The following is a 15242-nucleotide window of genomic DNA, read 5'->3' as shown; positions in this document are numbered from 1 at the left end:
TTTATATTAACAACAATATTTATATTAACATTTAATATTTATATTAACATTTTAAACAGTATGTTAATTATTATTAACACACTTAAAACTGTTTTAAATAGTTTCGAAATTCATAAAGCTAAACTTACGCATAGGTTCAAAGAATTTAAAAATGTTTTTAAAAATATTACTTAAAATGCTTAGTAATATTAATTCAAAGTAGAGAATCTAACTTAAACGATAAAACTATAACAATATAACAATGTTATTGCTAATCACTAAAAACTATATCATTATATATAATGAAAAAACAAAAAAAAATTATAAAAAAATTATCGCAAATGCCATGTACATATCAATCATTTATAAAGTAATGCAAAAGAAAACTATTCTCTATTTGTTCTCTGATATTTTTATTCAGCCATCTCCCTTTTGTAACATATATTTATCGGATATCGCGCATAGAACAAGAAGCAGCTGCAAGCAATTCAATGTAAAGTATCCGCGGCGTGATAGACAAACATTTCTAAAAAAAATATTAAATTTTGTCCTACAAAAGATTTTAATTAAATAAAAAGAATTTGTAAAAAATCTAATTAGATATACAATACTTAATATATCCTATTTTATATCTTTTTAAATACTTATCAATACAATTTTAATTAACAATTTTAGAGTTTTTTGTTTGCTTTGTCAAAATATGAAATTTGATGTAAAAATGCTTTAAGTGTATGTAACTCAATAGTTCACATTATTTTTTTATTTTTTATTTTTCTTTGAAAAAGATTTTCTAATTCACTTTTATTGGAAGAAGTTAAAATTTTTTACCATAATATTTTTTGGATTAACAATAGTTTCATGTAGGTATGTAGATTTTGCAGACGATTTCTAGACATGAAATGTGATTATTAGTTCACTATATTCAATTACATTTATTATAGCTATAATGGAGGTAATTAAATATAGTGAACTAATAATTCCATTTCTAGAAATGAAAAATAAAATATAAATTACATTTGTGAATTCACATATAATAATGCTCGTCACAATTTTTTTACAAATCGTACTGTCAACGATTGGAATAACTTGCCGTCAGCATGCAAAAAGGTTCCGTCAGTTAACGCATTTAAGAATAGTATTGATAAGTACTTTTTTTCTACAGCTGCAACCAATACATCTTTTACTGAAGGTGAGCTGCACGTTTATTAATTAATTCGTACTTTACCAGCTACAAATATTGGCTTTTTAGATACTATTTGTCATAGATGTAAACTTTAATTAAATAAAAGCAATCTTTTTTTCCTTTTTCCCTATTTTAATACCAACTTACTTGCTATGAAATAACAATTGCTTTTTTTTGCTTAAAGTTTGTATTTCAAAAACCATAAATTTTTGTATAATTTGTTGGTTTTGTTTCTTTGTTTTTTAATTATTTGTCATTTTATCTACGAGGACTTATTTAAATATATTACTATTACTATTATGTTTACGTCTTCAGCATAAAAGGGTGTGTCTGTCAGGGCAAATTGATGGATGGAGGGTTCGCACTGTTTTAGAGGTACGAAACAACTCTACTGTAATAACACTTGTAAACTGACTGTAATAACACTTGCTCCCTTGTATTTTTTTCTAAATCTTGGTTATTTCAAGAAATGAACTTTTCTTCTGAATAAAAAAAAACCAACGGTTGCATATATTGATCATACTACCACCTATTTATAAGTGGTAGTATGATTTATATATGTATAGGTAGTGGTAGTATGATCGTACTACCACATATATATAGGTGTTAGTCTAATTTATATAAGCACCTATATATAGATGGTAGTATAATCTATATAAGTAATCTTTGGTTCTTTTAATTTAGAAGAAAAGTTTATTTCTTGAAATAATCAAGATTTAGAAAAAAATACAAGAGAGCAAGTATTATTACAGTCATTTTTCAGTCCTCTTTAATAGAGCAACTTCTTCACCCGTCAACTCGCTCACCCTTTGCAGGTGCACCCTTTGCCGCAGAAAACGCAAATATAATGTAATGTATATTTTATTTTTCTTTTGGAAGAAATTCAAAAAAAGTATGGTACATAATGTGCGTTAAAGACTTTGCTAAGCAATCAGAAACGTATTAAAAAATTATAAAGGAGACGTGGGATATTCAACTCTTTTGTCTCTTGCCCATGTCTTGTTGGTAAGAGAGGCAGTAAAATTTACCCTTTTTTTTTATTTATTTAAAAAATTCGGAAGTTAACATATTTTAGGCAAAATAAATTATAGAAAATTTACCGTGTGGTATTGGAGAAGTTGTGTTAACGCAAACTGTATCCTATCCGAAATTTAAAGCACGAATTAGCAAGATTTCTGTTTTTAACTTTGAATATAATGTATTGAATATACAACACAAGTTTCAGTAGTTAAAAAAATCCATGTAAAACTAATGATAGTAAATTTTATTTTTAAGACGTACAAATAAAAATTAATTAACTTTCAAATATTTGTTCAAATATTTTTCAACCCAATTTATTGTTCAAATATTTTAAAATATTTCAAGGTGAAATGGTAGGTAATTTTAAATTAATACGTAATAAATGGTGTCTGGTTAGTCTGATAATAAATAATGGTGGTCTGGTTAAAATCTGATAAAAAATAAATGGTAATCTGGTTAATCATTCTAAATTAATGGGTTTTATCAAAACTTTAAGAGAAAGCAGAACGTATCCTACAAAAAAGACAACATAGATGAGATTTTTGTCACTATAAAGCAAATTGTAAATCCGCAAAATGCAATAAATATATTTTACCTGAATTATCTAATAACTAGTTTTGAGGTTGAATTAACTGGTAACAATTAACAAGATTAATTACAATTAACAATTAGCAAGTTCATAAATGTGAAAACTTTTGTAGATATTTAATCATTAGCGATTTACTTCATATATTTTAGATTTCCAATTAAGTCACTTTTTGGTTTTTGTTTTGGAGCTATTATTAAAAACATTCTAACCAGTGAAGCTGATATCAACAGTGACATAAACTATGTCTTAAAATTGAATTAATTGGAAATTAGTTTAATTAATCATAAACAATGTCTATTACTTAAATATCAGATAATTTAAATCCTCCACATAAAGTCAAGTTCACTAAAAAACAACAATGTTTGAGAATCCTTCAAGGTTGTTTTTTTTTAATAATAGATCGAGAGATCATTTTTTAATCAAACTTTTAGTTCTTTTATTTTAATGCAGCATGGTTTATTAGCTTTATTAGGTTTAAATACTCAGAATCGAAAAAATAACTTAAACGCTTCTTTTATTTTCTCTGAAAAATGTTATGAGATCGTCCATAAACAACGCAATACTAAACGTTTAATGAATAGAAGTAGGAGATCATTTGCACTTTTACGCGGCGATTTTTACCGGACTTGAGGGCTATTTCTATTTTTGGTTAAATTAAAATCTCTGCAAGGGAAAACTTTTGATCTTTTTTGTTTTATCTATTAGTTAAATTTAGCCTTGCGTCACTTAAGAACGATTCCGATGAAAAAAGCAAGGAAGTCTTTCCTATTAGCAATTTTAGAATCATTTACATATTTGTTTCACAGACCTATTTTTTTATAATCAATAGTTTTTGAATAAAATAATTACTTTATTTGTTCAACTTGTTTATTAATTTAACACTTGGACAAAACTCTTTCAAAACCTGAAAGATGAAAGATATAATTATGCTAATTCAGCACACAAGAACATGTGCTTACATGCAACTTCAGTATCGTCAGAATACACTTTCTCGACTGCTGCGCATGTGGTCAAGAAACGGCTGCACCTTTGTTTCTCGAAACAGTAGAGACGCTTGTATTTTCTTTTTTTGCCATATGAATTTATTCAAGCCGTAAAACATAAAATAAATACAAATAGCAGGGGGGAAAAGAATAATAATTCGCCACCAAGCCCGTTAAGCCACTTAAAGTGAAATAAAATTTAGAAAAAGATTTTTAAATAAATGGAATCAGTAAATTAAAAGTTTTTATTGACTGTTTCTAAGAACAACTTTTATGAAAAGTATTTTTTTTAATGGATACCTGGGTAACAGCTTGTTTGTTTAAAGGGTACCCGGACATGCATTTTCACAATTTTCGACAGCCCTCGTAGTAACCGAACTTATGAGATGGTATCGAAAATTCGGACAAGCTATATGTTCTCATTTGGAATAAAATATTGAATGATAATTTTTATTTTTACTACTTTATTTTTACAAATAAATTAATGATACAGTTGTCTGTATAATTTAGGAAGAAAAAAAAAAGTCAATTTATGCCTGAGATATGAATGTTCAAAGTGTAAGTAACCGAACTTTGGCGATTTTACAGTATATTTACTTATCTCATAATATGTAATTTTCTCGCTCGAAACAAAACTTCTTTTCTTTCCAAAAATTTATTTATTAATCTGAATTCAACTCACCTTTACAAAAGTTCTACATCAATTTATATAAAATGACTTTCTACAAAATTGACTTTACAAAAACCGCTAAACACATAATTACAATTAAAACAATCAAGAACTATTAATAAAAAGAAACCACGTAATTGCCATAGAATGTTCTTGAACTTTTTTGCACTAACTTTACACTCCATCTTGGTCCGTAGGGATCATACAAATAATATTTGTCGTATTTTTGGGGCATGCGTTGTTCTCGAATACTTCGTGGCAACGGTGCTTCTGTTTCTTGGAATCCATTTTCGGCTTCACCATTTGTTTGTAGCACGTCTGCTTGACTCGTCTCCACCACGCTTTCAGTTTGCTCAACATGGTTTTCCGCGTTATCACGACCAGTGTCTGTGTTCATTTCTACTTCGACTTTAGGAATAGCATGTTCGAGTCATATATGTTTTAAGTGATGCGGAACGCCATTAACTTATACAACTTGTTTTGAAATATTTCCAGTTAGTTTTGCTGGCTGCCACTTAGTTTGGCACTTTGCATTTGGTGGTTTCAACCATACGTTATCACCTTTTTTAAAAATTTCGTTTATGTGAGCTTTTGCCGGAAAATTATCTTTTCTCAATTCTTTTACGTCAATTTGATACCTGTATATTTTCTCCAACGGGCTTGCATTGTTTTTGTCGCCCGAGACATTGTACCAATATACTGCTTTCGGTATTGACATTTTCAATCTTTCTGCAATTCTCTTAACTGTACGATGTTTTCTTCTATTCTATTTCCTTCCGGATAATAAGTAGCTCGAAACTTAATGCGCGTTCCCCAACCATCAAGAAAACTTTTCAACTCCTTAGTCTTAAAAGTTGCTTCGTTACCTGTCAAAATTTAAGACGGGGCTCCTCGCTCACAAAAGATAATTTTTCTGTTCCAAAATACGTGGTATCCATGGCCACCCTTCCGAATTTTCTTTAGCGCTTAGTTTTCCCTTGGTTCGTACATATCGAACGTCATTTTCACTACTCTTTTGTTTAACTTTTTCGGAATCGCATCAACTCGATTCTCTCTGGACTACATCAACTTGCCACCAACCTTGTACACACATAATCCCAATATACGAACCCAATTACATCCAATCTGCTTACCTTCCTTATTTTCCAAACCACATTTTTGTCTTCAAACATAATCAAAACTCACTACTTCCTCATTGACAAAAATGTCGTCCACGTAGGCGGATGCTCCCCTCTTCACGAATTCGTCTTAATCAATAATGGCACTCACGACAAATTTCATGATCATTGGAGCAACATTTAATCCAAAACTAAGCCGTTTCAAACAATACTTTTTGCTTTGAAAAACCACTGTTTATAATGGCCAAAGAGATTCTTCAGTTTTTAACTGGAAATGCGTGAATCAATAATTGCTTGCTTGTTTCCCATACTTCTCCTTTCCTCAGCTTCTCAACACACACTTCTGCATCGCTTGTATACGTCTCAACAAAACTGTTAGCTTCTCTCAAGTCCAAAACGGATATCTTTATTTCATTGGATAACAACCATTAAGGGAGTTTGCCCTTTGGGTAGTCCCATCTTATTATCGTTATATTCAATTAACCATTTACGATTGATCCAATCCCGTAATTCGTTTTCATGTTCTGTTTTCATATTCTGTTTTCATATTCTATTCATGTTTCTTGTTCTGCATATTTTGGTATGACGTATTGGGCAACTTTGTTAAATAATTGGTTGGGACCTTCTCCATCTCTCCATTTCCATTTAACTTCCCATTCGACACCATTAAATATTGCTTCATGATCTTGTTTTTTTATTTCAATTTTATTGACTTTATCTTTCTTTGAGACTGCCATTCCACACGAGCTTAACCCAAACATTGTCATACCAGACGGGGATATAAAAACTCCTTCTAGCAATTTAATGTAACACATTCCAAACATCATGTTAACTTCCTCTTGTACTTGGGTACCATCAACCTCAATAATGACAACCACTGATCCATTACAATGATGATTTTTACGCATACACGATTCAAAGCAGCTCCTACTTTGGATAACATAATATCAATTAGATCCGTAACGACTTGAAATCTTGATGATAAATTCTCCGGCAATCCAACGACAAACGCTGATTGAACAGGCTCTTCTGACAATTTTTCTAGATAAGCCAATCGTTTCAAGCCGGGCAAAAATACATCAACTTATTCTCCAACATTTATTTTTTGTTTTACAAAAAGTTCGTATGCGGTATAAACATCTACAGAGAATGTTGCTAACAAGACATGCTCAACTTCTTCTTCGTCTTGCTTATTATCAGCTTTTAAAGCATCATCTCGTCGTTGGCCAGGTAATATCTCAATTGTGTAAAAAGAATAATTTTACAGGAGACTGAAAAAACTATATATTTCAATGAAATGAGGTTTTAAAAGTAAGAGTAAAAAACAAATAACTAACAAATTATAATATAATTTGTTAGTTATTTGTTTTTTACTCTTACTTTTAAATCCTCATTTCATTGAAATATATAGTTTTTTCAGTCTCCTGTAAAATTTTGCTTTTTACACAAGTGAGATATTACCTGGCCAACGACGATATACTAAATAATCAGTTCTTCTTAGAAGAATTGGAAAGTGTAAGTTTTACATTCTGCATTTCTGCGTTACAAAAACCAATAAATACATAATTACAATTAAATTAATCGAGAACTATTAATAAAAAGAAATCCCATAATTCCCATAGAATGTTCTTGAACTTTCTGCACCAACTTTACATAATGATATAACGAAAAGTTATACAAAGTTTCATAGTGCGAAAATAAATGAAAATTTGTCAAGGAGAAATAATATAGGGCACATTGAATCATAAACATTATCTGCAATAGACATTTTATATAAATCTGGCTTGCTTCCTGATTATAGTTTATGAAAAAAAATTTCCTTTAGTCCATTGTCCTTTCTCACACACTAAAAAAAATAGGAATGAATTACTACATTAGGCAGTATATGCGATATACCCTTAAAGAAACTTATACCCTAAGGAATATTTTTATACCTTCTGCGGTAGAAAATTGTATTAAAAACAATGACTTTTCATACAATTTTCTACCTTAAAAGTAAAATTTTTTTCCTCAAAAGGTATAAAATTTACCTTACGTAGGGTAAGGTAAATTTTATACCACATATATCACATATCCTACCCTATATTACCCACTTACCCTAAATTAAGGGTATATTACATATTCTACCTTAAGCTAGAAGTTTCTACTTTTTTGTTTTTAGTGTGCATATACAAGGTAAAGCATGGGCTAGTACACGCAAAATAAAATTATTCAAATTACAAAGCTTGTAAAACCATGCATGTAAATTAATACATTATCTAGGTAGAATGTTTTAAACTTGGACAAACTAAACCTGTATTATTATTATTATTTTTATGTTTAAATATAAAAGTTACAAGCTCTTAAATTTTTTAATAAGTATGTTTTTGTCAACTTTTTTGACAAGTTCAAACAGTCTCAATAACTATCATTTTTATAAAAGTAAAACACGGTATTTAGAGTTTGCAATTATGTCGCATTGCTCGAAGAAATGAAACAACTTAAAAAATCAAAGTTTTAAATGACTTAACTTAAAAACTATAAAACACTGCATTCTTTGATTTTGTTCTTTAAGTATTATAACATATCTGGTTACAAAATCATAACAATTATTATAACAAAATCTATTTTACATAATGTATTTATACTAGTCGGATTTAAAATGACGTTTTAATATTTTTTTTGTGGATTAAAATGACGTTGTTTATATTTTTTAAAGAGAACTTGTGAACCAAAAATGTTAACGATCAAGGTTAAATAAAATAAAAAATTTCATTTAACCTTTACAAATATTTTTAACGCAAAACATCTTTTATTAAACATACTTGAGCCGTATTCAGTACAACGTGATTAGATTAAAAGAGCGTAATTTAAAAGCTTAGCTTTTTTAAATAAAGAAATTAAAATATTAATCAAAATGCATTTTACCTTTTAAAAAAATTACACTTTAAAAGATTTTTTTAGTTTATAAAGCTTTAAATAACTGCTAAGGTTACAAGAGGTTTACCTATCATATTTTCCGGCGGTTCACCTACAACCTTCTGTTTTATTTTTCAATCAATCCTCAATCAATTATTATGCAAAAGCCCGAAAATAAAAACAAACAAAAAAAACCGAAATGATTCACGAATTATTTATACAATAAATAATAATATGCTATAAAAGATGATAACAGTAATACAAGAATGTTACAAATAAAATGTGATGACCGCCAGGGATCAAGTCTTACTCCTATGCTGCTCCTTACTTACAGGAAAGAATTTTTTTTTTTTGAAAATAAAAGCTCGAGCTATTTTTAGCATTAATGACATCAGATGCCATGTTATTTCAAATATTAAGAAATCTGAGAGCATAATAATATTTACGAACATCAAGTTGACAGTTTTGCATAGCTTAAATTTATGACCTCAAGCATAAATAAAGCTATTAGTTTAAATAAATTTGGTATATTGAAGCAAACTAAACTGTCAAAAATTTTGTAACATTAGATCATGCTTTTGACGATGACACTCGAGCAATTCCAACTCAAGAAGTTATTTAAGTTAAGGCTATTGTTTTGGTAAAACGTCTTTGTAATTCAGTGAAGTGCGGAATGGAAAAGAATATTCTAAAATGGGTCTTATGTAGGTAATAAGAACACTTAAATTACGACTTTTGAAACATTTAAAAATTCAATATTTTCAAGATTAAATGTTTGTCGCACGAACGACATTTGCAATATGATTTACCTCAATAAACTATTTACCGCTTGAGCAATATTATTATAAAAAAGCTAAAAACTTCTTTACTTTTTTTTTCTTTACATACGCTAATGAAGCATGAGAATGCATAAAAAACTAGGTTGATGTCTCTTTATTGAGAGATAAATATAGAGATTACTATAAAAGTTATTTGATCTTTCCTTATAACTACAATAGCACAAAAAAGTGTTATATACACTTCTCATAAAGAAAAAAAAATTAAAAAAATAAATATATGAATAAATATCGTTGGCAATTTGAAATCCTTTCACAATTTTTAACATTATGGTGCAAATTTTAAAATCTATTTATGTTGCTAAATTTCAAAATGACGTCAACAGCCCCAAATTTTTATTTCGGGACAGCATTTGTTCTCATCGTACCCCTTGCCTACGCTATTGTTGAAAACTTTAAAGGCAAAAGAATTTTAAAAAATGTTGCATCAGTAAAGAAATACCATCATTACATACAATTCACATAAAAAAAAAACATACAATTTGTAGTATCTTGCTTACCAAACAAGCACGATGTTAAAGGACGATATATACGATGAAATGTACATTAATTTATTACATACAAATTTTTTCTATGTTTATAATGATATAAATATTTTGTTTAAGTTATTGAAATTACTGAATGGCTTTGTGCAAATAAATTATCACTAAAATAAACCATATATGAAATATATATATATATATTTTTTAATCCTTAAAAACTTCTAAAACTTTATATTGCAAATAAGACATCAAAAGAGAAATCACATTGAAACTTCCCGGTACACGCCTTGATGAAAATGTGACGTGAGAGATCACCAACATTAAAATTTCAAAGAACATTGGTTTTAAGACCAAATCCTTTTTTAAATCTAATTTGCTCAAATTTTTAAATCTAATTTGCTCAAAACTTTTATTTGTCTTAAAAACTTAAATTCATTGTCATCTTAATTACGCAAACATTGCTTTTTGCACTACAAATAAAAAAAAAGTATAAAAACTCTTTAGTAAACAAGAGCACGCAGTCAGAATCCAATGTGAACATTCTAAATAATTATTTACTAAGTCAAATATAATGAAAGTCTACTAGAATAACGGGTGATGCGGAAGTTAACGGACAAATCCTAATTTCATTATTTGAGCATAGTAATTAGTTTTTGTGGTTTTATGCGTAGGCATAAACGTTCTATAAAATATGAACTTTATTATTTGAAACACAATTATTTAAAATGAGGTTAAATGCAGCTGAACGAGAATCTTTTCGAAAGCAACTAAAAATGTTTTTTGTAAATAAACCTAATATAAAAAAAAAAATCATTTGAATAACCTAAAAATATATATAATAACCTAAAAAGACTTGAAACTCTTCAATCGTTTTCTGATAGAAAGCACCCTGGTCGTCCGACATCCTGGACTAAAGAAAAGAAAGCCGAATTAACGAGACTTGTCAACAATCGAAAAGGGGTCAGTCAGAAAAAAAGAGGTATTAAATTTGGTGTAAATCAATCGACAATTGGTCGTCAGTTAAAAAAAATGAATATTAAATATAGAAAACGTGAAAAGACTCCAAAATACACTATAGAACAACAAATAAAGGCAAAGAAAAGAAGCAGGAAACTAGTTAACTAACTCTATAACACAAATTCGCTTCTAGTCATCGATGACGAAAAATACTTTTGTTTTGCAGGGGACAACATGCCTGGAAATTCTGGATACTACACAAACAGCAAAAAGACATGCCCAGAAAGTTTATGTTTTATAGGAAAAGAGAAATTTCCAAAAAAATATCTGAAGGTGGTATGTCCGAGCCATTGTTTTGCACTTCCAAGGCTGTAGCGATCAATTCATCAATCTATATTAATGAATGTTTAGAAAAACGACTTCTTCCATTTATTCACATGTATCATGGAGACTTTAACTATTTATTTAGGCCAGATTTAGCAAGTTCTCATTATTCTAAAGATTCTCTAAATTGGATGGACCAATATGTCTATTACGTTGATAAAGAATCCAATCCCCCAAATGTGCCTCAAGCACGACTAATTGAAATCTTTTGGGGACATTTGGCGCAGAAGGTTTACGAGGGAGATTGGCAAGCTTCAACAGAGCAAGTTTTGATTGATCGCATTAAACTAAAACTACAAGAAATTGATTTAAACTTTTTACAGTCGCATATGAAAGGCGTCAGAGCAAAATTGAGATCAATTGCAGATGGTGGTGTTTTTTCATATAAAAAATAATATATTTTTATTAAAAGATAAATGCTTTATTTAAAAAAAGTATAATAGTACTTTGTTTTTTTATTTATAAATAAGTTATTTACGTTTTTATTTTGTCCGATAACTTCCGCATCATCCGTTATTTATCATTTTCTAATATTTATGTTCAAAATTAATCAGAACATATTTCTCAAAATAATTAATCGACTATTCAAAATAAATTAGATCTGATACTTAACTAGATTTTTAAATTCAGCCCAAAATTTATTTTTTGACGACTGATTTTTACTAGAAGACCAAAAGTATGAAATAAAATACTGTTTAATGAATTTAAAATTGCAACGTTTAATGATTTTAAGTCCAAATTGAGACAAAAGCTATTGATGGGAAAAAAAGTACGTAAGTTTTTTTTTTCTTAATATGATTTAACTAAATAGTATATACAAATTTTAACAATATTTGATACCTTAACAATAAGAACATTCAAAGATACTTGTAATAAACGAGGTACTTTTAAGTTGTATTTGAAGTACAAAGTTTATAGTGTGAAAAAATAGAATAAAGTTTAAAAAGCTTAAGTTATGTAGTCGTAGGGAAGTCGTAGAACTCGGTGTGAAGTTTTTTCCTTTGAAATTCTATTTATTATTATTTATTAATTTCACGAAATATCCATAGTTTTTGATTCATGATTTTTTATATTTTTATTGTAGTTAGTCATTTAAAAAAGCATAACAGAAGTTTAACATGTTTTAGGGATAGCTACCGATAAACTTTTTGTTTTTAATAAATAATACTTAAAAGCAAGTTTTAAAAATTTTGAACAAAGATAAAGAATGAAATTATTTACATGTTATCAATTATTCAACAATTATAATAATTAAACTTTATAAAAACGGTCTATATTTCAAAGTGTTTTTTATTTTTATCATATTATATTTTCATACGTTTGAGGTAAGGCGAAATATGTCTTCTTCTTTTATTTCCTCCTCTTCAAATTATGGCATTTTCTTGTTGCTACTGTTTATATTTACATGGTGTTTTACGGATTCAATAAATTTATTTGACAAACAAAAACAAAACAAAAAATAATAATAATAAGATCAAAAATCTGTATTATCTTATTTATTTTATTTATTATATAACTGTATTATTTGCATTTATAAAAACTGTATTAATTGTAACTATTATTTGAAAAACTTTATTATCAGAAAACTGTATTATTTGTAACGGACGGTATAGCCCAGAATTTTTTTTTTTTTTAACGTTTTTATCTTGAGAATATTCAATGTTTAATGTTTTTGACTAAAGAAGATAATATCATTTTGCAAGTTAGACCATTTAATAATAAAAGCATAAAAAACATGCAAGCAACGAATTTGGCGAACTTGTTAAAATTATATTAGACAAAAACGTTGCCAATAAAACAAAAACATTTTGAAGGAGTGAGTAATTTTGATGTTTTAAAGTCAAATAGATGGGAAAACAACCTTGATTTTGATATTAGAGGTTTTCTGGCGGTGGGTAATTTTTAAATAACAAAATTTATTCAATCTAAGAAATACAAATAATTATAAATGACACTCTGGTATAAACATAATGATACAATTATAGATCCTTATAATTGGATCATTATATTCATACAACAACTAAATAAACTCTTATCGAAAAAACAGCAAAAGTCATAGATAAAACAAACAAACGCAAAAACCATAATAATAATAATGTTTTGATAACCAATAAATTTTATATAAAATAAAACCAATGACATACCGCTTATGTAGACAATGGAAATTTTTTAACACAAATAAGTTTTATTTTTTAAAGGATTTTTAAAACTAAATCTAGTTTTTTTTAATTTTATAAAATTCGGTACTTCAGTTCAAATCTTTAAAAACACGATTCGGAAATAAATAATTAAATTATTTTGATTGGTTGAAATCGGTTTATATTTATTGGTCTAGACTCTCATACCGCAATTTTGTAATTATTAAATAAGCAAGAAAACGGCTCCGTTTTTTTGCATAAATTTTGTAAACATAAAGTAAGAACTGTTTTTTATTAAAAATAATACTTGAAATATTGTTTTTGTATATCCAATATATGTATATGTGTTGCTCAGTGTATTTTGTGCTACATGTATGGTAAAGTAGTCTAATAACGCAACCCTTTTATATTTAGTTGATTATTATTATGTAAACTCTACATTTTTGAAAAAATCTTTTCTTGATTAGGTAGTATGATTATTTAGCTCTAGAAATATGAAATAATTTTAAGGAAATATAATTTTTCTTAAAATGTTACTAATGGTGATATAAATCTCATATGCGTCCAATATCGCCACTCACACTTTTTTTATATTTCGTTATTCATGACGCAGATTAGGTTAAAGAAACGAATAAAAAATGAATCATTATTCATATAATCATATTATTTATTTAACTTTTTATTACAAATCTAATCGTTTAGTCACTTTTGCTAATTGATGTACACCCTACTTTGCACAAAGTGCGTAGGCCACTTTTTATGATGCTTCCTGTCTCACAGTGTTCGTGGAACCAAGTTTTGCATCCGACGCATTGAATCCAATCATCTTTTTTTCTTTTATTGTTGTAAAAAAGTCCGCAATCACCACAAAACGTATCTTTGACATTCTTACTTCTCTTTTGATGATTTTCGAGTTTTTTTCAAATTATGTTTCGTGGCCATTTTTGTTTGACATGGCCTGGGCGTCTCAGTTCCAAAGTACTAAACTTGTCAAAATCAGGATTATTGACGTTTATGCAATTAGAATTTTCACTGGGAGCAAAAGCTACTTGGGGGATAATATTAGGGTTGAAAGAATAGATTCCTGTTGATCTGAACCCTGATATGGCATTTGCTGGTGTAGCGGTACGCAACCATACTTCAGTAAATAATAGTGGAAATTGCAGTTTTGACAGTGATCGTCCAGGAAAGTTTCTTCGGAAATTATCAATGGAAACATTCCAGTACGTTTTTAATGGTTTGAAAATGCTTTTTTCCAGAGGTTGATGTTCGTGACTACAATGCGCTGGAAGACGAAGCATATGGATGTTTAACTTTTTGGCTTCCTCTATTACAGCAATATCCAAATGACTACAAATTCCGTCGAAAATCAACAAAGCTTTTTCTGGTAATCGGTGCTGGTTAAAATGACGCAAAAATATACAAAGTTCTTCTTTAGTGATATATCTTTTTGGAGTCATGCGAAAAATACTTCCAGGTGGAAAATTATCCCCGTACTCATGTTTTGAATTTTTTCTTTTATACAAAATCATAGGTGGAACTCAATTGGTTCCAGTAGCATTTGAACATGCAGCTACAGTAACAGTTTCTCCTCTATCTGCATGAGTAGCTGTGTGTAGACGCTTTGCTCCTTTTTTGCCATTACTACATGAGTGCCAGTTATTGTTAATTGCAATCCAGATTCATCGACGTTGTAAATCAATTCAGGATCGTGTGCCGAATTAAGTTTTTGGTAGACTTTGTCAACAAGATTGTAAATTTCAGTAAACAAGTTTTGAACAGTTTCAGTATTGAATCGCATTAGCCTACCATAACTCAAACTTTCACATTTCCTAGGAGCAACATCAAGATGGCACATATTTTCTAAGTTGTATTTTTGTTGTACCAAATCCTATTTCTTGCTTCAACTCAGGTTCTACTGTTTCGGGAATAATGCACTTTCGACCTAGTTTATATTTTGGTGATCTATTCTTTCTCGTCAACCAGTCTCTAAGAGTTATTTGAG

The 15242-nt window shown here is 28.6% G+C and overlaps 2 protein-coding genes and 1 long non-coding RNA gene across 6 annotated transcripts in view; 1 reads left to right on the top strand and 2 right to left on the bottom strand.

Moving 5' to 3' along the window:
- Positions 1-236: 236 nt before the first annotated feature.
- On the bottom strand, positions 237-13361 carry LOC136084579 (uncharacterized). The gene is made up of 2 exons (XR_010640652.1): positions 13244-13361; positions 237-505 (listed from the first exon to the last, which is right to left on the bottom strand). It is a non-coding gene; the product is annotated as an uncharacterized LOC136084579 (long non-coding RNA).
- The window catches only part of LOC136084577 (uncharacterized), a 9592-nt gene continuing 6108 nt past the window's right edge, over positions 11759-15242 (top strand). For 3 of the 4 annotated variants that reach the window (XM_065804784.1, XM_065804780.1, XM_065804783.1), the window contains exon 1: positions 11763-11868. The gene's annotated coding sequence lies outside the window, so the exon portion shown is untranslated. Of the gene's footprint in view, positions 11869-15242 lie in introns of all 4 variants that reach the window. The other variant, XM_065804782.1, reaches the window with a different exon arrangement.
- Positions 14158-14769, bottom strand: LOC136085283 (uncharacterized). Its single transcript, XM_065806574.1, has one exon. It carries the CDS (start codon positions 14767-14769, stop codon positions 14158-14160), a length of 612 nt encoding a protein of 203 aa, XP_065662646.1.

This window comes from Hydra vulgaris, chromosome 09 (assembly GCF_038396675.1).
Source record: "Hydra vulgaris chromosome 09, alternate assembly HydraT2T_AEP".
In the NCBI taxonomy this organism is placed as follows: Eukaryota; Metazoa; Cnidaria; class Hydrozoa; order Anthoathecata; family Hydridae; genus Hydra; species Hydra vulgaris.
This window is presented reverse-complemented; position numbering and strand designations above follow the sequence as displayed.

What these genes read in the sequence shown, in the direction of transcription:
- LOC136085283 (XM_065806574.1), bottom strand. Translation starts at nt 14,769, where the DNA reads ATGATTTTGTATAAAAGAAAAAATTCAAAACATGAGTACGGGGATAAT.